General features: G+C 36.3%; 1 protein-coding gene across 2 annotated transcripts in view; it reads right to left on the bottom strand.

The window, feature by feature from the left end:
- VWA8 (von Willebrand factor A domain containing 8) overlaps positions 1–24,338 on the bottom strand; it is a 354,557-nt gene that overhangs the window by 122,218 nt on the left and 208,001 nt on the right. For both annotated transcript variants that reach the window (XM_035704343.2, XM_049099336.1), the window contains exons 24-28: positions 23,369–23,488; positions 20,472–20,677; positions 18,378–18,529; positions 5,762–5,870; positions 3,965–4,103 (exon numbers count right to left, since the gene is read on the bottom strand). In XM_035704343.2, coding sequence (XP_035560236.1) covers positions 3,965–4,103; positions 5,762–5,870; positions 18,378–18,529; positions 20,472–20,677; positions 23,369–23,488 — 726 coding nt within the window. The remainder of the gene's footprint in view (positions 1–3,964; positions 4,104–5,761; positions 5,871–18,377; positions 18,530–20,471; positions 20,678–23,368; positions 23,489–24,338) is intronic.

Genomic DNA, 24,338 nt, shown 5'->3' with positions numbered 1-24,338 from the left:
AGAGGTCCAGTGAAATCTGATTCATGAAACTGAGCACATAGTTGGAACTCAGTGGATGACTTACAAATGGATTGATTGGGATATATACATATATATACATATATACACACACACACATATATATACATACACAATAACTGATTCTAAGCTCTCAAAATACTGTTCTCTCACAAATACAAAAGAGGTAAAAAAAGCAACAAAGAAAAAAGCAACAGAAACTCAAATTTGTATATGTAGACAATACTAAAATAAGGAGTTAAATTATAGGAAGGGCAGCATCTGAGTTTTGTCTTACGGGCAAATTCTTACTGACAGCAGTGGAAGGTTGTTTTGAAAAGGAAGGCCAGAAAAATAAAAAGAAAAAAGAAAAAAAAATAAAAGAAAAAGAAGGCCAGGACAAGGGTTAACCAGAAACGTGTTCCAGATCAGTGACACCTCTCACAGGCGTGGGGCAGAGGATCTCAGCATATTTATTTCCAATCCCGAGAGATGTGACAAGGGCCAAAGTTGAGACCGTATCCCCAAAACCCATATTTATTTTCTACTAGTGAAAGTAAAATATCTTCACAAAAGCACCAGTCTGTTACCAAAAAAAGTGTATTTTTTAGAAGGTTTTATTTATTTCTGAGAGAGAGAGGCAGAGAAACAGGCAGAGGGAGAAGCAGGCCCCGTGCAGGGAACTTGACATGGGACTCGATCCTGGGTCTTCAGGACCATGCCCTGGACTGAAGGCAGCACTAAACTGCTGAGCCACCTGGGCTGCCCAAAACCGTGTATTTTTAAAGCACGTATTTTCACTAACAATGAGACTGATAAAAGAGAAATTACAGAATGAATCCCATTTACAATTGCACTCAAAAGCATAAGATACCTAGGAATAAACCTAACCAAAGAGATAAAGGATCTGTACCCTAAAAACTACAGAACACTTCTGAAAGAAATTGAGGAAGGCACAAAGAGATGGAAACATATTCCATGCTCATAGACTGGAAGAATTAATATTGTGAAAATATTAATTTTCACAGGGCAGCCCTGGTGGCTTAGCGGTTTAGTGCCGCCTTCAGCCGGGGGTGTGATCCTGGAGACCCGGGATCAAGTCCTGCATCGGGCTCCCTGCATGGAGCCTGCTTCTCCCTCTACCTGTGTCTCTGCCTCTCTCTCTGTGTCTCTCATGAATAAATAAATAAAATCTTTAAAAAATATATTGTGAAAATGTCAATGCTACCCAGGGCAATTTACACATGCAATGCAATCCCTATCAAAATACGATGGACTTTCTTCACAGCATTGGAACAAATAATCTTAAGATTTGTGTGGAATCAGAAAAGACCCCGAATAGCCAGGGGAATATTGAAAAAGAAAACCAGAGCCAGGGGCATCACAATGCCGAATTTCAAGTTGTACTACAAAGCTGTGATCACCAAGACAGCGTGGTACTGGCACAAAAACAGACACATAGATCAATGGAACAGAACAGAGAACCCAGAAATGGGCCCTCAACTCTATGGTCAACTAATATTCAACAAAGCAGGAAAGACTATCCACTGGAAAAAAGACAGTGTCTTCATAAATGGTGCTGGGAAAGTTGCACAGCCACGTGCAGAAGAATGAAACAAGGGGAAGCCTGGGTGGCTCAGTGGTTTAGTGTTGCCTTCAGCCCAGGGTGTGCTCTTGGAGTCTCGGGATCGAGTCCCATGTTGGGCTCCCTGCATGGAGCCTGCTTCTCTCTCTGCCTCTGCCTCTCTCTCTCTCTCTCTCTGTGTGTGTGTGTCTCTCATGAATAAATAAATAAAATCTTTAAAAGAAAAAAAAAAAAGAAGAATGAAACTAGACCATTCTCTTACACCAGACACAAAGATAAACTCAAAATGGATGAAAGATCTAAATGTGAGACAAGAATCCATCAAAATCCTAGAGGAGAACACAGGCAACACCCTTTTTGAACTTGGCCACAGCAACTTCTTGCAAGGTACATCTAGGAAGGCAAGGGAAACAAAAGCAAAAATGAACTATTGGGACTTAAGATAAAAAGCTTCTGCACAATAAAAGAAACAGTCAACAAAACTAAAAGACAACCTACAGAATGGGAGAAGATCTTTGCAAATGACATATCAGATAAAGGGCTAGTATCCAAGACCTATAAGAACTTATTAAACGCAACAGCAAAGAAACAAACAATCTAATCATGAAATGGGCAAAGGACACGAACAGAAATTTCACCAAAGAAGACACAGACATGGCCAACAGACACATGAGAAAATGCTCTGCATCACTTGCCGTCAGGAAAATACACATTAAAACCACAATGAGGGATCCCTGGGTGGCGCAGCGGTTTGGCGCCTGCCTTTGGCCCGGGGCATGATCCTGGAGACCCGGGATCGAATCCCACGTCGGGCTCCCGATGCATGGAGCCTGCTTCTCCCTCTGCCTGTGTCTCTGCCCCTCTCTCTCTCTCTCTCTCTCTGTGTGTGACTATCATGAATAAATAAATAAAATCTTTAAAAAAAAAAACAAAACAAAAAAAACCACAATGAGATCCCACCTCACACCAGTGAGAATGGGGAAAATTAACAAGACACAAAACAACACATGTTGGAGAAGATGTGGAGAAAGGAGAACCCTCTTGCACTGTTGGTGGGAATGTGACCTGGTACAGCCACTCTGGAAAACTGTGTGGAGGGTCCTCAAAGAGTTAAAAATAGATCTACCCTACGACCCAGCAATTACACTGCTGGGGATTTACCCCAAAGATACAGATGCAATGAAACACTGGGACACCTGCACCCCAATGTTTCTAGCAGCAAAGTGCACAATAGCCACACTGTGGAAGGAGCTTTGGTGTCCATCGAAAGATGAATGGATAAAGAAGCTGTGGTCTATGTATACGATGGAATATTCCTCAGCCATTAGAAACGACAAGTACCCACCATTTGCTTCAACGTGGATGGAACTGGAGGGTATTATGCTGAGTGAAGTAAGTCAATTGGAAAGGACACACATTATACGGTTTCATTCATTCAGAGAATATAAAGAATAGTGAAAGGGATTATAGGGGAAAGGAGAGAAAATGAGTGGGAAATATCAGAAAGGGAGACAGAACACGAGAGACTCCTAACTCTGGGAAACGAACAAAGGGTAGTGGAAGAGGAGGTGGGTGGGGGAATGGGGTGACTAGGTGACGGGCACTGAGGGGGGCACTTGACAGGATGAGCACTGGGTGTCATACTATATGTTGGCAAATCGAACTCCAATAAAAAAATATAGCCAAAAAAAAGCATGTATTTTTATTCAACAAAGCTGATTTTTAGGAATACACAATATTCAAAGAACTTATAAGGGGAAAAACTTGCGTCTGTATTTTCACCCCAACGATCCCTATCTTATGCAAGTGAGAGACTTTCTCCTTTTCCTCTGTCACCACCTCTGTTTAATAGGAACTTAATAACTGCCATCAATTGAAAACTTCTGCTAAGCCATACCCAGGGAACACTGCATGAATCAGTTGGTAATGGCAACAGTCCAGATATGTAGATGCCAAAATTCACATCCCTTATTTGCCGTTCTTTACAATAAGTTTAACGACTACAAATCACTCCAGCCCGGCTTTTGTGGTTCATGCAATCATCAGACTAGAATCCCAGCCCCCAAATCCAATGTTTCTCTTTTTCTTTTTCCCCTTCTATTCTTAGCACATGCCTGGGTGTGTTTAACTTTGTGCTACAATTGTAATGAGAAACAGACATATGCATACAAAGTTAGCAGCGCTTATGTAGATTCCACAATAGTATTTTGTTAGGTTGTTATAGGAAATTAGTTCTAAATTACATACAATTACTATCTAATCCAAAAATGACACTGTTACTGAATCTATCATAGACTCCTTGATGTTTAGAGGTTCTTTTAATCCCTCTTAAAAAAAAAAATCAGACCAGGAAGGAAAAATCAAAAGAATAAATTGACATACCACTTGATGTAGCAATGTCACAGATTAAGTTAATTTCATCCAATGGTAACTTCCAGGAGGCACATTCTTCAGTAAAGGTTTGGGATCTTTCTTCATATCTTTCTATTGGATACTCCTGTATGTTTATAAGTGCTGGACCCTAAAATAAAGTAATTATCTGGGTTAAGGAATTTAGGTGGCTACCAAAATGTAGAAAAGCTAAAGTTCTTCTAAAATACAGTTTATTTTTATTTTTATTTATTTATTTTTATTTTTTTAAATACAGAGTTTAAATTCAAAATACTCAACATGTTGAATTAACTCTTCTAATTCTTTTGACTGCCACGGTCCTATAACAATAATAATACCTTATACTTGCATTTATAAATGCTTTCATTTGTGCTATCTTATTTAACTTCTCACTTTCTTTTCTTTTTATTCACAAAATATACCAGATATAAAATCCCATAGGATCTCTCATTACTTCATTCCTTCTTAAGCCAAAAATTAAGTTTTGAACTCCAAGTATTAGGACCCAGGGCTGTCCCAAACAGGAGAATAATGTAAATGTATGAATCAGGTTCTGATATAGTTCCATTGTAAAGAATGATTATTATATCATTATATAGAAAATAAGGGCTGGACCTAGGTCTTTGAAATAAAATATTTAAAAAATGGCATTTGAAATAAAAAAAATGCTTACTGATAACCACTACTTTTATTTATAAAACGTAGACTATAACACACACATAGTGAAAAGTATTAAATATTAACATAAGCAGGTGGAACTAATTTAATAATGTTACTTATATTAGGGCTGGGTACTTAGAGATGAGAACTATATAGAAAAACTATATAGATGGAACCAGAGTTTCAATATCTGCATGTTGTACTGTCCTTAATTTATCAAAAATGTCTGGGTTTGATACTGGCTCTTGTAGCATCCCTGCCACACTCTACCTCGCTCGCCCCTTTCTATCTAGTCTGTATCTCAGGAGCTGGAAGTCTAGAAACTACATTACTCATACTCTCTTCCAGTAAGGGTTCTGGATATGATTCAGGTCCTGCCAACTAAATGCACTTGAATGGTCCACAGGTCAAGTTTGACCCACTGCCTACTTTTGTAAATAAAATTTTATGAGAACACAGTCATGTTTCTCTACTAAAATATTGTCTAAGGTTGCGTTTGTGCTACCACAGCAAAATTGAGTAGCTGCAACAGAATCTGTACGGCCTAAAATATTTTCTATTTGGCTCTTTACAGAAAAAGTTAGCAGATCCTGCTTGGCCATGTAGCTGCCAGCAACAGGGGTGGTAGTAGAAGCAGGAACATTGATCTTGAGACTAAAAATCCAGTGGTGGCCCATTGACTTCTGTTTCTTCTGTCCTTTCTAATGATTTTATAAGCATCTAATTCGTCACAGTAAATCCCTTTCTGCCTGAAATACAAAATGGAGTTTCTGTTCCAACTACTGATGACTGATACTTCTTCCCTTTGCCTCTTTACATGACAACGAATATCATGGAGTAACTGTCCTAGAATAAAACACAATATACCAAAAACTCACATACACACAACATACCTGACTCTAGTTCAGGTTAGCTCTTAGGAATTTTATTAGCCATTAGTAATTACATACATTGAGTATTATTGATTATTAATCTCAGAGGCCAGATTGCCCTGAGAGTTGGAGCAGAAGCTAAACCTAAAATAACCTCAAAACAAGTCATTTCTGAGATTGTATGGGTTTCTTTCCAGGGAAAATATAGAAAAATCTGTAACATTCAACATTTTAATAAAGAAATAATGGTATCAACCTTTATGTCTATATGGTGAGTTTCTGTTGGACACAACAGTTTTTGTATTCCATTTCTTGACTGACCAATTGTCCAGTAGCCCATGAACGTCTGCTCTGGCAGAGGCAACCTGGCAAGGATGATTTGAAAAGTAAACATTTCTTCTTGTTTCCAAGCCATAGTGGAAAAAAATAATGAGCTATTATCAACCGCATAAAAAAATTTGGAGAACGCTTCACTTACAGGTAAGTTATACTTTATTTTATCAAAAGGTAGTCTACAATACAACATTTAGAATATAGTTTAAGAAGATTACACTCCTGCCATTTGCAATGACATGGATAGAGCTCAAGAATATAATGCTATTGAAATAAGACAGAGAAAGACAAATACCATGATTTCACTTACCTGTGGAATTAAAGAAATAAAACAAGCAAAGGTAAAAAGAGAGAGGGGGAGAAATCAAGAAACTGACTCTTAACTAGAGAACCAAGTTGATGGTTACCAGAGGAGAGGTGGGTGGAGGGACTGGGGAAATTGGAGATGGGAATTAACAAGTGCACTTGTCGTGATGAGCACAGGATGATGTATGGAAGTGCTGAATTGTAGACCTGAAACTAATATTAACACTGTAAGTTAACTAACTGGAATTTAAGTAAAAACTTAAAAAAATTCTGAAACTCAGAAGGTAAGGTCCTATTCTGTTTTTACTTTGATGTAAATATAATTAAGGTGTACATATTTTTTCCTTGAGTTGGTAAAAAACTTAGTGACTTAACACCTCAGTTCCTAGTATAGGAAGGATATAGAGAAAAAATGAAGCAATTCATCCATTTTTAAAGTCTATTCTATTAATTTGGAATCAAATAAATACTACACAATACTACCAGTCACATATTTTTAAGTTTTTAAGAACACCATTATTGTATTCTCTCTTTTAAATGTAATAAAAACACATTTCTGTGTCAAAAGGGTAGATCTTGAAAACCTGTTGCAGACTAGAATCTCTTTCTCTTTATTCAATGAATAAATAGCATTCTTCACTTGTTTTCAGCAGTTCACTAAAGGAGAATTGAATCTCCAAATAAAGAGAAAACAAAAGGACACACCTAATTTTCGTCTAACCTAGAATTGGTGTAATAAAATGCAGGAAGCCTGAGTTCTAGTTCTTTCATTAACTAGCTCTGCAAACTTGGGAAGGGAAAGTTGGCTAATTTCTCTGAGTGTTAATTTCTTCTTTTGTGAAATGAAGGGGATGATCTGCAAGGTTCCTTACAGCCTGAGGAGTGAGTGGAGGGAAATATCAGTGCTAGATTCCATAGTCTTACATTGCCTTGGTGCTCTGGAGTGAAAGTAAATAATCAGAATGAAAATACTTATACCTACCAATAATCAGTGCCCTGGTAGACAAATATGCTTTGTTAAAGCTTATAAAAAGAGCCTCTAAATGCTTCTCAAATTAGCTCTTTAAAGACAACAGAAATAGTTACACATCTTGAAATCTAATTAGAAGTGGACAATTGCTTTAAAAACTGATCCTTGGTTGACAGGTTGATATCTACCCTTAAAAAATTGATCAAAAATAGCCTTTAATAATCCCACAAAAATATACAGATGCTTAAAAAAAACCTTCATCCATTTGAGAAAAAGTAACTTTATTCAACTTGCAGTTCTTATGGATAATTTCTGAGATACTCATGAAATCTGGTTTGAACTTGAAAACTCATTCTAAATAATACTCATGGAAATTACAGGCTGCCTGGCTCCATCCAAAAATACCACTAGCTGTTTGGTTGGCGGTGTATGGGAAGGGCCTTCAGGTACCCCAAATAGAAACTATTTTGGAACCACACAACAAGATTGCTGTTGGCAATAACAGCTAAAACTGAAAGATACATGTAGGGTGTTCTGGAGTCAGACAACACATGGACTCCATCCTGCTCCTTGGGAACACGAAGTGTTTTCTCCTAAGACTTTTCCTGTGGGCTCCAGACTGGTCAACTAAAGTAAACCAAAGCCCATTTATTTTTCACTACTAGGTCCTCCCAATAAGCTGTGGAAAAAATCTAACCAACTACTTCCCCTTATCTTCAATAAGTCAGTAGTCAGGGGGGAGGGGAAGCATTGTATTTGGGTGCATGAGCAAGCTTTGGAATTGGAAACATAATCAACATTAATTTGGGGCTAACTCTAAACAAATAACCAGGTAGCAAAAGGCCCTACATTCCATTACTGAAATCTGTCACCCAACTTGAACCACACTTGAATTGTTACACCTGATTTCATGGAAACAACAATGGTATTTTCCATGATTTTTAGGTCCTGACACTTGTGTTGTTTAACTCTGTTAAAGTCTTGGTTGGAATGATGTCTGGATTTGATTTTAGGAGGGAGGAGGATGAACTTAAGGCCTATAAATAGCACTACTTTTTAATCTTCAATGTCACTCATGAATTTATGTTTTTTAAAACAACGAAGTATTCATATGTTGTGATGTTTCTTAATCCCTTGTGGAAGTATTAATAAAGATCTGGAAGTAAAAGTTTTAACTAAAAGAAAGGTGAATACCAAAAATTATGACTCAGATCAAATTATAGCACTTGAGCAAGTTATAGAAAGCCAAAAAAAATGTTTTTCTAAACATGCATACAATTCATAACATCATGCATATGGACACCAAAGCTGAGTAATACAGTCTGAATGACATGCAAGAGATTTGTCTAAGATTGTTTCCATAAAGAGGTGAGCTGGGGTTTTAAAGAGTATGCTCTGGCAAATTTCTGCCTTCTCTGAACATTTGCCAATACTATTTCTGGAGTCTGAAAGAAACAGATGAAAAAGATTTGGATCTTTTTAGGGGCATTATGCAATTGAAAGTTGTTGACGTACCTATTAGCAACAATTCCTAAAACATCTCCTTACCACAGAACTACTAATTTTTATCGGAAGAGTGGAACCCTTCAGGGTAGTTCCAACCAACTCTCAAAACTTCATCAATTTTACCATCTTGGAGAAGAAAAAGAACTCCGATTTTAGCAGTCCTCACGAACTCCTAATGTTTTAAATCTAACCTCCGGTAAAAATTAGGTTGGACTGTCCAACTGAATTTACTAGAGCCTTTCATAGAATAACCCCAACACATATTTTTCACTTTTGGCTCTTAATGCCTTCCTCTTCCTCTCCAGCCAATTTAGGCCTTAGCCACCTTGAATTGCCAGCTGCTCTTCCTGAACACACTATGTATTTTCATGCTTCCATGAGGCTATTACCTCTTCCCAGAACTCCCTGCTATTGCCTCTTTGGTGAAGTCCTTCTCATTCTTAAGGCCCAAGTCAAACATCACTTTCCTTTGCATCTCTTGCCCATATTTCTTTCTGAGCAGAATGAATCTCTTGCTTTTCTGGGTTTCCATGGAAATCTGCACATTTGGAACTTTTAGAAACTTTGATTTTATTTATTTATTTATTTATTTATTTATTTATTTATTTATTTTTAAAGTTTTTATTTATTCATGGCAGGGAGAGGAGAGGAGAGGAGAGGAGAGGGGAGAGGGGAGAGGGGAGAGGAGAGAGGAGAGAGGAGAGAGGGGAGGGGAGGGGAGGGGAGGGGAGGGGAGGGGAGGGGAGGGAGAGGAGAGGAGAGGAGAGGAGAGGAGAGGAGAGGAGAGGAGAGGAGAGGAGAGGAGAGGAGAGGAGAGGAGAGGAGAGGGGAGGAGAGGAGAGGAGAGGGAAGCAGGCTCCATGCAGGGAACCCAACGTGGGACTCGATCCCGGGTCTCCAGGATCACACCCCAGGCTGAAGGTGGCGCTAAACCACTGAGCCACCGGGGCTGCCCCTTTAGAAACTTTTAGAATATAGTTCTGTATTTGCAATTTTCAAATTTAAGACCTGATACAGAATAAATTTACAGAGCAAGGTCAGAAGTGAATCCCTTGCAAATATTTATATTTACTAAAATAAAAAGTGTACTTAAAAAGAGAAAATAGAAAAGCCCCCTTAAAATACTTTAAGTAATAATGGATATTACTATTTCCCAGTTACCCACCCTCATTTACTAGAAACTTCTGAATCTCCCTGCCCTAAAATCTCACACATCGCTGGCAAATTACTTTTGTTTTGCTGCAAATGCCATGCACACAACAACTACGTATAGATGCATTTCCTTTCTTTGCCTGGCTCTGCATTAGACTTGATGGCTTTCACTTTCTTAGATTTGCGTACTTCTGTCACCTAGGTCCTGCTGAGGTCATAGAAATGAAGAATAATTTGGATGCATGAGATGGACAAAGATTTGGGGGAAACTTGGTATTCTTGGCTGATGGTTCTCAAAAACATGTCCCAATAATCCAGAATGCCACTGTGTAGTCTTAGCGCTGGTGCCTCGCGTCACTGTGCCAGAGCAGACACTGGCAGCTTGCTCCACACATCTCTGGCTTTCTTCCTCCTTGAAGAAGTTGCCAAAGTACGGTTCTGGGGCTTAGGATTCCTTTCTCTCATCTTTCTTCAAGTTTTACTGCAAAAACTTCTCTTTTTTTCTGCCATCTGCTTTACAGCCACATGTCAGTATTTTCTAACCTTAAATTCTTCCCTTTTCTAATCATCCACATCAAGAATGATTGGGATTGAATCTTTCCCAGTTGGAAATTCCCCACCCTTCCAACTCCCCACAGAGAACCTCTGTTATTTCCCACAAGAAGGACTCATAGGATGAGATAACCCTACTGTGAATATAGCACTTTGAATAGAACATTGCATGGCGAGGTTGGCAGTTTTCGTGTTTCCCCAGCGAGATGAATTTATCAAGGGTAAGGCTTACATCTCACTTGAATCTTTGACTCTCTGGTACTCAGAACCCATCCATTCTGCCACTGAAATCTCTCTTGCTCTTGGGCCTCCTTTCCTTCCTACTGCTACAGGCCAGTCCTCACTGATCATCACCTGGATAGCTGCAGCTGCTTCCAGACAGGTCTTTCTGCTGTCAGCTTCACTGCCTTTCAGTTTGTTTTAAAAAAGAAAAGAAAACAAAACAAAACAAAAAGACCCGGAAAAAAACCCAAAAGTAATCTTTCTAAATTATGCATTTGAGCATGTTACTTTTTGGCAGAAAATTCTTCTGGGATTCCCTGACTCTTTTCTCCCTTTTAGGCCCATCAACATGGCATGCCCTCACTTCACCCTTTGAGTCACCAAACTACTTGTAATTTCCAAAATGCACCACAGCCTCTTAAAACTGTCTCTGCCTGAAGTGTTTTATTTGACTAGAGAGGGCCCAGTAATCCCTTAAGTGTTCAGCCTGGTTAATCCTCCCTGACTCTCCTAGAGCAGAAGGCAGCAATCCTATGTCTCTGATTCTCTCTAGTGTGCCTCTCACATAACACAAGTCACTCTACTTGAGGGACCTCCTTGAAGGCAGATATGAAGCCTTCTTAACCTTTATATTTATGACTACCTACCTCGTGTTTATTGATGTAGGAAACAAAGGCAAAAGAAAAATATTAAATTTCCTTACTGCCTACACTTCATTGACAAGTCCTTGAAACAGGTAGAGTGACCTTCCTCTGGAGCTCAGCTGCCTGGATGTTGACAATTTGCTGAGGGCAAAAGGCCAGCCCCCCAGGATCCTGTAAGTCTTCTTTAACATACAAAGATTCCTTTGGAAACTTCCTTTTCTCCATCCACCAAGATGCAGGTTAGCAATCACCCTCCAAGCATATGGCCCACTAATTGACAACTGAAGGGTCACATGAGGGTTTACTAAGCAGTAATAAATGACCTTTTCCTAACAACAGCTAGCCGCCTTAGGATCCTGGAAACCTTGTTTCCAAAATACCGTGGAAGGTCTCAAGGATTCTTTCTTGGCCATGGGCCCCAAACCTCACCACTTCAAACCACACCATTTACCACATAAATGCTCAATGCTGTTTGTTAAATAAATGAATGCTCGGCTACCTCAGAAGTGCCAACATCTTTACCGACTTGTTTCTCATCTCAAGACCACCACAGCATTCTTCCCCCATTGCATTCTGACTGCATGACTCAATAAATGATGCAAACTACTTTGCAGTTGTATTTGGAAGAGTTAGTTATAGGTGGAGATTGGGGATTTCTATGCAGGCAAGTGACAGATATCACTTGAAAATGCTTAAGGGAATCCAAGGATAATTTTGTGAGACTGTTTACGATGAGTATGAAAGAAGATTCATAAACCTTAATGATTTCTATGTAGATTGATTATATTTTAAATTTTTTCTGCATCTTCATAAAGGAACTGAAAGCAAACTAAATGGCTGTGAAGCTACTTTATAACATACCAAGGGAATATGGGGCAAAGGGTATGAAACTATAAAACCCAATGCCACTCTTCTGCTTATTATAGTTCTGGGATGTCATTATGTAAATCTTATTACTTTTGAAAACTAAGAGCTCTTTTATGAAATGAAAGTAAATCATCATGCAGAATGGAACTGCACACCTTAAAACTCCAGGATCAGCACTGTGGACTCATTTGTAAAAACCAAGACTATAAAAAGAAAATTATAGCACATATAGTTTGGAAAATGGAAAGAGAATCACAAAACTTTAAGAAGAGTCTTAATTTAATATGATAAACAGTAAACTGATAATTATTCCTATTTTCAAAGATAAACCTAATGAAATTACTCCAAAGAGAGGTCCTGGCTGGAATGTTCTCCTTGATGCCTCTGGTACCCCAGAATTGGCTTTGGTCAGAGAAGCAGCTGCTATTGAGGTTCCAATTACACAGGACATTTCTATATCTTTAACATAGAAAACCAATTCTAGACAGATACCCTTTGAGACATTCATTATAGATGAAGCTGTTCTGTCTGCAAATATGCACAACAATTTTTATTTTTGCTGCTTTGAAAGTGTTGTCTTCCCTCATTCAATATGTTTATGATGATGTCTACCAATGCATAAATTTACTTATATTGTGTTGAAATGCAATAGAAATGCCTGCTTAATGTGATTTCTCCTTTGCTATTGGGAAGGGTGTCAATGTTAAACCCTAAGGGCAGGCATTACAGTGTGGTGTCCCCAAATATGGCAATTTCAGAATAGACCTTTACTTCATTATTTTTATTTTACTTAAATAAGAAAACAAAATGAATAATTCCAGTGCCCAGATAGTTGGTAGACATTTAAAAAATAAAACATAGAAAATAATACACGTTAGAATATTAAAAGAGTACAGAAAGTGGGGCTTCCTTTCTCTTCTGCAGGGCCTCTCTCAAAAGCAATTACTATCGATAGCTACCAATCTATTTTTAACTTGTTTAATATGTGAGTCTATTTAAAAAGTTTAATAAAAATATGGCTGGGGAGTCAGTTGAATAAGCATCTGACTCTTGCTCTCAGTTCAGGTCTTGATTTCAGGGTTGTTGAGTTCAAGTCTTGTGCTGGGCTCCATGCTGGGTGTGGAGCCTACTTAAAAAAAAAAGTTAAGAAAAATATTAGCTCATAAGGACCTAGATCTTATTAAATCAAAGTTACCTTATTTTGCCTGAAAAATGAAATTTAAAAAATTTTAAGAAAGCATATGAAGGCATAGAAAATATAGACGTCAATAGGACATTGGAAGTAATTACAAGGGCATGGAGATTGCTTAAGAATCCTTCTCTTTCCCTCGGCATCTCCTCCTTCATGCTCTCTCTCTCTCTCTAAAAAAAAAAACCCATAAAAAACAAACCAACCAACAAACAACAAAACTAATTTAAGAATAAACTAAGCTGCATTAAAAAAGAAATCAACAGAGTTGATGACAAAATATTTAGAGTAAGATGGATGATCATTTAAGTATTTTATAGACATGTGCATCTCCTAGGGAAGACAGGGAAAGAAAACCACATGATGATAACTTCAGAGGATAGAGATAACTTCTCTGAATGTTTGATTTATTTGGAAATGATCACAACCTTTGAGAAGATTCTATAAATTAGTTTTGTGTTCCAAATTAGGAAGGAATAATGGCCCGTCTGTTTTTTTTTTATATGGCAGACAAAGTCTAGTATTTATTGTTCTAAATGGGAACAATATGTTTTTATTATGTTTTATTTCATGATCCTTCACTATGTCAAAAAAAAAAAAAAGGAAAACTAAACTGGGAATGAAGGGTCTCTAAAATGATCTTTGTTGTGCCAAAAGTCCATGCTAATCTGCTTTTTGACTTACTTTTCATTGCGCAACATCATTGGGGACTTGGCACCCCCCCCAATCTGAATCTATTATAACTCTATGAAGAATTTGTATATTACACATGTATGACATCATAGTCAATGATAATTCCAACATGCTTACTTAAAATCTCAAGGACCTTTTAAACCAATTACAGCAATTTTCAGTATCCAAGGACTAACTCTGATTTATAGTTTGGATACCAATTTTATATTTGTACTTAGAACTGGAATTAAAATTATGTATATGCATATTATCTGCCCCTTATTAGCTATCTAACCTTAGGCAAGTGACATAACCTCAAATTTCTCATCTACAAAATGCAATACTAATATTATATGTATATATATAACATTATATAGGATAGGTTTGTTATGAAGATTATCTAAATTCAGGTAAAGAGAATGCCTGGAAATGTGCTGGGCACATAGTTTTCTGTAAGTTGCTTTCATTACCATCATTAATATTGTTATTAATTAACATAAACATACAGGTAGAGTATATTCCATTATAAATCTATGAAATGACAATTCTCTCATCTTAAGAAATGTCAAATAGACAGTGGCATATAAATTTAAGAAAAGAGGGAACCCTGGGTGGCGCAGTGGTTTAGTGCCTGCCTTTGGCCCAGGGCGCGATCCGGGAGACCCAGGATCGAATCCCATGTCGGGCTCCCAGGGAATGGAGCCTGCGTCTCCCTCTGCCTATGTCTCTGCCTCTCTCTCTCTCTCTCTCTGTGTGACTATCATAAATAAAAAAAAAATTAAAAAAAAAATAAATTTAAGAAAAGATATTGTATAAGTCACTTAAAATTATGTCACAAGATACAGATTTTTTTCTTCCTTTGAAGCAAATGTTTCTACAGCATGTTGAGTTCATAAATTACTCTGAAACACATTTTTAAACTTAGAAGAACTAATGCACTAGCAGTATGTTTATTTCTAAATAAAAGAAACTTCAGAAAAGAAGCTCATTTAAGGGAAAAACAAGAAAACTCTTTGAAATTTATGATCTATTTCTACTATAGTAGATAATCATTATGCCATTGGTTGGATCTTTGGACTTAATTATGTATGTGTGCACTCATTTATCCCCCTCCCCCCCCCAACAATGACATTTGGAACTCAATAGCTCAGGTTATTTTTTTAAGAGCCTGAATTTTGACCCAAATCCTTCTATCTCTACCTAAATTTCTCCCAGTGTGTCTCCTTATTTGGCCACAGCTACCATTTCTCTGGCCTATCCTATCTCATATATTAGAAACTTAAAAGGGAACGATGATTTAAAAAAAAACAAAAACAAAAACAAAACAAAAAAAACCTCTCAGGAAGTACTAGTGGGAAGAGACCAATGTAACGTGAGGGTCTAGGTGTCCAATTCTGATCTCAGTACTAAAAATTAGGAATATATTGTAGATCAGAAGAAGAGTTGCATTATGGCATGACCACACAAGGTAAAATAACCACCCAGTAAGACTTAGCCTAAAAGTACCAGGATTAGCCAAGGTTTATTAAAGACCTTTGAAAATCTGCAGAGATGAGTGATAGGTACCATCTCGCACCCATTAGGAGACAAAAGGGGAAGTGACAGCAACTCTTCTGGGAATTCACCAAAGAGCACTAATGCAACATCACTAAACAGCCAAAATATATTCTGATTGCAGCTGAGGAAAAAAGTGCTGTAGAAGACTGTACAAACAGTGGTGTAGTATCATCTGTGCCCATGTGAAAACTTCTTTCTTCTACAGTGTCTGCCTTACATCCCATTTTAGTTATATACAGTGGGTAGCCAATTATTTTCCATCCCCATCTTGAATGTGAATGTGAATGTGAACACTTTATTCTGGGCTCAATGCAATTTTGCTCCCATCCAATAAACACTATGGTTGGATTAGGGAACAAGATTATGAGGCTATAGCAAGGATTTTTTATTCAGGGCAAAAGGATATTAACAATAATTAAAACATTTTGTCTTTCTTTTTTAGGAACAGAAGCCCAATGTGGATCTCCTTCACTGACATAGTATATGCAGAGGTGGGCAGGAGCAGCCAGGAAGAACTGGAAGAACTGGTCTAGTGAAGTACAATATTTATGTCCTTATGGGGCAAAACTTCAGAGGTCTATGTGATTACTATTAATGGTGTGCTACTCTAAGGAGAAAAAAGAAAACGTTAGTATCAACTTCTTTCTTATTTTTGTTTTTGCAAGGAGAGAAAATTAAGGTTACATTAAAATGCAAAGGATGTTATAATAGGAAGGAATCTTATCTTAATAAAGTTCCCCTTATTAACTTTATGAAAATGACCCTATATTCAGGCCTTACTAGGACAGTCTTATTTTACATCTCTTTTTACAGAGTTACTATTAAATGTACCCCCTTCCATTGTTAAACATGGACTAATTAGAAGCTAAAATAATTACGCTATCTGTAATAAATGCCCTCATTTTACCAACGGGCTAAGATCTGTTTCTCCAGCACTGACCTGGCACACAGGTTGAATATGTGATGAACTGCTAAATTCCTAGGCCATTGCTTTGTCACCTTCCCATGCTACCCTAGCAAAGTACAGGACTGACTGTTCAACAGAAATAGACATATGGAACCTGTGGATTTCACTTAGAGGGCAACAAAATGACATCACTACTCTTCAGCTGCCCAAGTCATTGAAATTTACCGATGTGGAAAAAATGTGTGAATGTGCAAACTGCAGTCTACTATTATCTCCAACCCAAGGGAAAATTCACTCATCTATGAGACTATTTTTAGCTATATGCAGTGGGTGGACAAGCGGTTGTTTCCATCCCCATGTTAGGCATGAGTGTGACCATCTTGCTTAGAGGTTCAATGTACTATTTCCACTCACAAATATTAGAGTTAGAATTAACTTGCCATGGCAAGATTTTTCAGTTTAGAATGGAAGACTAATGAATACGCTAAACAATTTTACTTGTCTTCCTTAGAAACCTAAAATGCCAACCATTTTCTTTTGATTGACCTTACCAACTGATATGTATTTTAATTTTTATTTCAAGTGTTCAAGCATCCAACAGTTATTTTTAAATCAGAAGCCTGGCTTCCATGAAGCCAGTACTCTATAGAAATTTGTTAACAGTAATAAAAGCCATCTTATTTCCTACTGAAGATAAAGATATAGTTCATAAAAAGGAAGTAAAAAAACAGAAGAACTTATAAGAAGTTTGCATAATAAAGATAATTTCTTGAACTCTCTAATATAGAAGGCAAACTAGTTTCACAATGCCTACAAACACCGCTAATCAATCAGTAAAACAGTATTTTAGAGAAAATTGTATTAGTAACTGACACCAAATGACTCTTTTTAAAAAAAATTACTCATTCACTAGTAATATAAATCAATTCACTGATCATTTCAAACATAACTCCATCTTGTGCTTTTACCATAAAAGGGAAATATTTGTTTCTCTTTGAGAATCCTTGAAAAAATTATTAAAGCTTTAAAAATTTATTTTTATCTATATATAGTCTCACAAGTTCTTATTATAACTTTAAGGAATAAATGAGTAAGGATGATAAATACATTTAGGATATATATGTATATATATGTATGTGTGTGTATAGCTGGACTAATCATTAATTTATACTTAATCATTTTTTTTCTAAGAAAAGTAAAGAGTGCCTCCTATATGAGATTAAATTTAAATAATAATTTGAAAGTAATTACTGTCCCTTGAGAATTATGGTAATTGATAAGAAAAGATAGCATTAAATGCATTATCAATTAAGTGATACAAATCTAAAACTGTTTTCTAGTGAATTTGCACTGACTTAATTACTAATAAACTATATCAGCTATCTTTCTGGTAAACAATATTTATAAGATTCTTTACTAAGGTTAAGTATGTAGTCTATAATTTCAAAATAAAAGGCAGGGAATTGGCCTACATGAAACAAACCCACTTGTTTTCACTACTTCTTTCTTTTTTAAGCTGAAATAAGTAACCAACATTCTCAAGTTAAAAGATTATAAATTTAGAAAACGATCACAACAGAAAAATATATGGTGACATAAATAAGATCATCTTAACTAAAGACATATTTTCCCTTTATGTAGTTTTCATATTTGTACCATGATTTTGCACTAGATTAGGAAATAATGAGACTCACAGTAATTCAACAAAAGGACAGAGACTGTTAAAGAAACAAATATTTCCCTTTATTTGATTACATTATCTATTCATAAGACATTCAAAATAATTAAAATTCTCAATTTACACAGACCTATAAATAATGCTATTTGACTGAAATCCAGCCAGCAAATAGCAATAATATATGTGAAAAGGTTACTCATGGAATTTCCACACTATGCCAGTTTAGTAGCACGTAACAGTAGACTCAGAATTATCACCATTTCAGAATCAGAACAATAACCCCTAAGAGTATTTGATCAATAATGAGTTTGCCTTACTCCTTTGCCAGCTGCACACTAGTTGGTTTTGCTCCGATAGGTATCCCATATTTGTGCAAAGTGTTAATCAAAATCTCTCTCATGTCGTTGTTGTACGAATCAAAGTCAAACACATTCCTAACCACACTGGAGAGACCTTCAGTGGGAAATTTCTGTATTAAAAAAAAAACAAACAAAAAACCTTATGGACACGTGATAAAACATACAACATAATAAAGATTAAAAAAATAATAGAACAATAATGATTGAACAAACTTTAGCAGATATTTATGAACCTTTTCTGGTAACAAGATAGGAGGAATATATACATTTTCCTTTGTTTGCTCTGATAACTTAATATTTTCTTTTTCAAATAAATATCAGAATTTGAGGGGGAACACTTCCTTCTCTCAAATGCTATATCAATGCTCTGATCCTGTTTGGTGACTTTCATTGCCTTTAAGATGAGTAGTAGATTGACTAAATAAAAAAATGCTATTTCCGGGATCCCTGGGTGGTGCAGCGGTTTGGCGCCTACCTTTGGCCCAGGGCGCGATCCTGGAGACCCGGGATCAAATCCCACATCAGGCTCCCGGTGCCTGGAGCCTGCTTCTCCCTCTGCCTATGTCTCTGCCTCTCTCTCTCTCTGTGTGTGTGACTATCATAAATAAATAAAAAATTAAAAAAAAAAGGTATTTCCATAGAAAGAACAGTGTTGGATATCTATATAGAAGTATTTAGAGAAGTCACAGATCTGTGAGTAAATGAAAGGAAAGATAAAGGAGCAAGAAAAGAAGAGAAGAAGAACATAGAAAGTATAGTAAATAGACAAAAAGGGAATAGCGGAAGGAAAGAAAATATTACTAACAGTGAGATTTATACTGGCTGTGTACTCTGTGTCCTCTACTGGCTCTGTCTTGTTTTTTTTTAGGCACAGGGATCAGAGCTGGGCTTTTCATGGTTTAATACGCAGAATGAAGCTTTCTATTTTCCTTTCTAGATTTTCCTTAGAGGACTGGGGATAGGTCAAAGGTCAAGAGTCATTGGGTTGTGACTTTTTGCTAAGGACTATTATTTATTATAAAAGTACTGCTGACCTGGGTTGTTTTCTTCTCCAAGGTGGACTATATATTGTACATGGCTACAATGGATTGCATTTTCCTGTCCATTTATTGAATCTTAAAGAACTTTCTTGCAGTATTTACAGGCATATAATAGTTACTTCCTACTGAGTTTTCTATTTCCGTGTCTTTTGTTTTCAAAATGAAAATATTTTTCACTCAGATACAACATGCTTGTTGTATAAAGTCCAACAGTGGTAAAGTTTCCCTGCTGTCTCACTCTCTTGTCTTCCTTTGCCCTCACCAAATTTCCTAATTCCTTGATGATGGCCATGGCATAGAATTTCACCTAAGTCAATTCAAAGGCTAACATAAACTGTTAGTCTTCCAGATTTAAATCAGAAAGGGAGACAGAACGTAAAGACTGCTAACTCTGGGAAATGAACTAGGGGTGGTAGAACCCCTTCTACCACCCCTAGTTCGGGTGGGCGGGGGGTGGGAGTGAATGGGTGATGGGCACTGGGGGTTATTCCATATGTTAGTAAATTGAACACCTATAAAAAATAAATAAAAAAAAATTTTAACCTCAAAAAAAAAAAAAAAAAAGAATAGGATTGGGTAGAGACTTTCAACAGAATAGTGCAATGTCCAGGTGTTTTCAGTTGAGGATACTCTAAATTCATTTTAACATGGATTTTTTTGATATCTCATTTTTTTTGCCATCTCACAATCTCAAATTGTGTTTGTAAGAGTCAAATAGCAAGTGTATAAGTAAAAGCAGCAACATAAATACTTTCCAGTGAGATACATTTCAATAACTTTGTTTGGTAAGATTCATATTTATCATTAAAAAATGTAATAAAAATAAAATAAAATAAAATAAAATAAAATAAAATAAAATAAAATAAAATTTAGATTAAAACACTTCATATTATATAATCTGAATCAGTACTGTATCTTAGAAATTGAAAGACATGGTATAAATTAAGCAATCTAAAAAAAAACCAAGATTGATGGTTTGTTTTAAACCTTTATGCACTAGCGTGTGTCATACCTGTAAATGCTTCACTATGTTGACAACTTCTCTGGTAGAATAAGGATAGTTAATAATGCCCTGGTCAGCTAAACTCCTCAGCTCTCCAAAGGCAGCTACAAGCTTCTCAAGGATGGGCTTGGGCACATTTGGTCCATATTGCCTGAGCATTTCGAGCTCTGAATGGGGTTTGGGATTATCAACTGCATGGCAGCTAAAAATATCACCTGTAGGAGAAAAGATTCACATTGAGCATGCCAGTAATCCGTTATAATGCCATAGGAACTATGGAATGGTCATTTAAAGAGCCATTGGTTGTTCACCAAAGCACTTCTATTTTTAAGTGTGTAAAACTGCATAGAAAGCCTGTGCAACAATAGGATGGTATAGAGTAGAAAGCAAATCACTGAAGCAAAAGAAAAGGAAATTGAATGATGTGTGGTTTATTATTCACAGATTTATTTCTGTTAAAAAATTATATAATATTTGAATACAATCCCAATGGGAGATACTCAAATAAAAACAAAAAAGAGAAGACTCCCCGTGTCTCTGCCAATCCCACTCCCTCTTCCATAGGCAGCCAGTATTAACAGTTCAGTGTATTTGTTCTTCAATACCTGCATGAGTCTTTTTAAAAATGCATAAATACAACATATAGTTTTGGTAATTTATTCCTTTTCTATTAATTGGAAAATACTTTTCATATGGTTCTGAGACTGCATTTTTAACACATGTTGAATATTTTCGAAATTATATACACCTATCGTGTATATACGATACGTGTATATACACGTGTGCTTCTTTATGGATCCAGAAAGAGGGAATTAGTAGCATTGCTCTATACATAATTTGTATCTTGTACAGATTGCTAGAATACACTTTGGAAGTTAGTTTTGGAAAAGGAAGCCCTCAGAGACAATGTCTAAACTAAAATGAAGAAAAAGGAACATAGAAATATTTCAACTGTAATTTAGGCAACTTGAGATTATCCTGGAACAGTATAACCTATCCTTAAGACAGATGATTTCTCATATTAAAAGTTCACGTAATTTTACTGATTCATAATCCAAGAAACCAGGGGCCAAAGGAAGTTACAGTAAAGAGATATGCATTATTTAGCATGTTCATTTTATTTTATTTTTTTAGCATGTTCATTTTAAAAAGAACTTTCTAGTTCTTAAAAATCATTCAAATTATAGGGGTGCGTGGGTGGCTCAGTTGGTTAAGTGTCTGACTCTTGACCTTAGCTCAGGTCATGATTTCAGGCTCATGAGATTGAGCCCCATGTAGGGGGCTCAGCATGGAGACTGCTTAAGATTCTTCCCCTCCTTTTCCCTTTGCCCTTCCTCCTCTACTCATGCACACACTCCCTCTCAAAAAAAATCATTCAAATCATAATTTATCATTATTATGTATTTATAAAAGTAACTGAATAAAATGCAAGCCATGATAACTTCAAGCTTGTATCTCACAGACTATACACATTTGAACACAAATATGAAGTACATGTTTTTTTGCGGAAAATCAAATACAATACATTAACCCTTTATTCATTCATTCATCACATAATTATTAAATATCTCCCATGAGCCAAGTACTATTCTAGGAATTTTATACATGTCAGTGATCAAAAACACAAAATTCCTGTCCTTATTAAGTTTATATTCTGAAAATGAACAGTAACTATAAATGTTAGACACTGTATGTTTCCAAGAGAGAAAAAAAGAAGAGAGAAGCACAGCACAGGACATCAGAAATGGTAATGGTTGGGGAGGTGAGTCAGGTAGGTCTTGTTGAGAAGATGACATCTGAGCAAATGCAACTATTGGTAGAGAAAGAACATTCCAGGCAGAGGGTTATAGCTAATATATAGCCCTAAGGCAAGTGTATCTCGTATGTTCAAGAAGCAGCAGGAGGGTAGAGTGACTGGAAAAGAATGAGTGACGGGAAGAGCATCATAGAACAGAATGAACAGGAAGTCAGAGAGATAGACTCTTCTGTAGAAATTCTATATGTGTATAAGCATATTCATGTATATACCTCCTTCTTGCCTTTTTTTTTTTTAATTAATTCAAATGATAGACCACTATTATGGCTATCTGTTTCACTAAATATATCTTGAGGATTGTTTTTGTTTTTTTTTAATCAGCATAGGTAAACTTACCCCATTCTTTTTTTCACTGCTGCACAGACTCTATTATGTGTGTTTTATGGAATTACTTTATCCAGTTCCATTTGAATGGACATTTGGGTTGTTCCCATTGTTTGGCTACTTCCTGTAAACAATGCTATATTGTCTATCTTTGTACTTAAATCATTGTACAGGTAATTCTCTTGAATAAATTTGCTGATATGGAATTGTCAGATCAAGAATCCTCCTAGAAGACTGAGCCTGCTTCATATTGAAAATGAGAATTACTGGTAGCTAGAATTACCTCCTTGCTATAGAGAAGTCCTTCTAAAAGTCTCCTGATGATGAAGTTTGTCTAAGGGCCTCTCTGATCCATATGAATCAGTCACCTGGATTTGAGCTGGTCTCAAATCCTTATAGTTAACAGGGATGTGACAAAAACCACACTACAAACCATTCCTTATTTTGTGCAGGACCTTTTTTGTCCTTTTAGAGGCTCCAAACAACAAAGTATAGTATAATAGTTTGAGAAAACAGGATCTGGAATCAGACAGACTTCAATTTGAAGCCTACTTCTAACACTATTATCTAAGTGACTCCAGAAAAAGTGGATCCCTCTGAATATTTGATACTCTCCTTCCCTAAAATGAGATAACAAATACTCTCACCAGGTGGTTGTGATGATGACACAGCACATGCAGCATTCAATGAGACCTGCTTCAGCATTGCTACTAAGACATTATTGTTATTGCTATTATTTTTTTATTGTTTTCATTAATGTTTTTACCTAAAGTACCGAAGAAATCATTGCCTAAGAAAGGAAATCCAGGTCTGTTGGCCAAGACAATCATTCTAAAATCAGGATGAATCACAATAACGTTTTCTCTTCCATTGACATTAGCAGAATCTGAAAAACAGAATTTCTATTTAGTCTTTATTCATATTTAGTAATTCTTAGGAATATCAAGTGATGGCCTTGAAATAATATAAGCAGTCATGTTGTTCAGTCATAAAGAACTCCAAAACTCAAAAAAAAAAAAAAAAAAAAAAAAAAAGAAGAAGAACTCCAAAACTCTGGTTGTCACAATTTGGTTATAGGGAAAAAAACTTTCTTGAGAATTGTGCTTAAGAACAGAATACTGATGAAGCACATACTGAATTTTACAGGGACTTGTATTTTTATGTAAATTCAATGTACATCTAAAAAGCAAACTTGTCCAAATATTGTTTTGCAGTATTGAAATTTGGCTTGAGGTGCTATTATTTCTCAAAAAAAGAAAAAGATAAAGAATCCATAATGAAGAATAATCCAAAGGATACTTGAAGGACAATCCAAATATCCTTTGGATTTCATAAGATCAGTAGCTGCATCACTTTGCCTGCCATCACGCAGCAAATGAGTGATTCCTTTTTCCAATTATCTACTTTGAAACTTAATATAGAATAAAGCCCTTGAGCACCTAGTCAGCTCATTAGTGCAATGTTGACATATTTCCAATTAAAGAATTCTACCTTGGTTCTTAAAATAAGTAACTGCAAGTTGATGGAAACTTCCTTTGTGCAAATGTTTAAGGCAGTAAAGAAACTGAATATAATATTCTACTGGCTGATGTACATTTCAGATAGAACTGCTAGTCTAGGCGATAATTTCAGATGGTAAAAACTTTATTGTGGTTATTTTGAGAAGGAATGCTTGTCATCTGGGTTTATTTAAATTCCCGCCTTAGGCTGTCCATCTTTTAAAAAGGATAGCTGTG

The sequence above is a fragment of the Canis lupus genome, chromosome 22 (genome assembly GCF_003254725.2).
Source record: "Canis lupus dingo isolate Sandy chromosome 22, ASM325472v2, whole genome shotgun sequence".
Classification (NCBI taxonomy): domain Eukaryota; kingdom Metazoa; phylum Chordata; class Mammalia; order Carnivora; family Canidae; genus Canis; species Canis lupus.
Note: the sequence above shows the minus strand (reverse complement) of the source record. Positions and strands in the feature narration are given on the sequence as shown.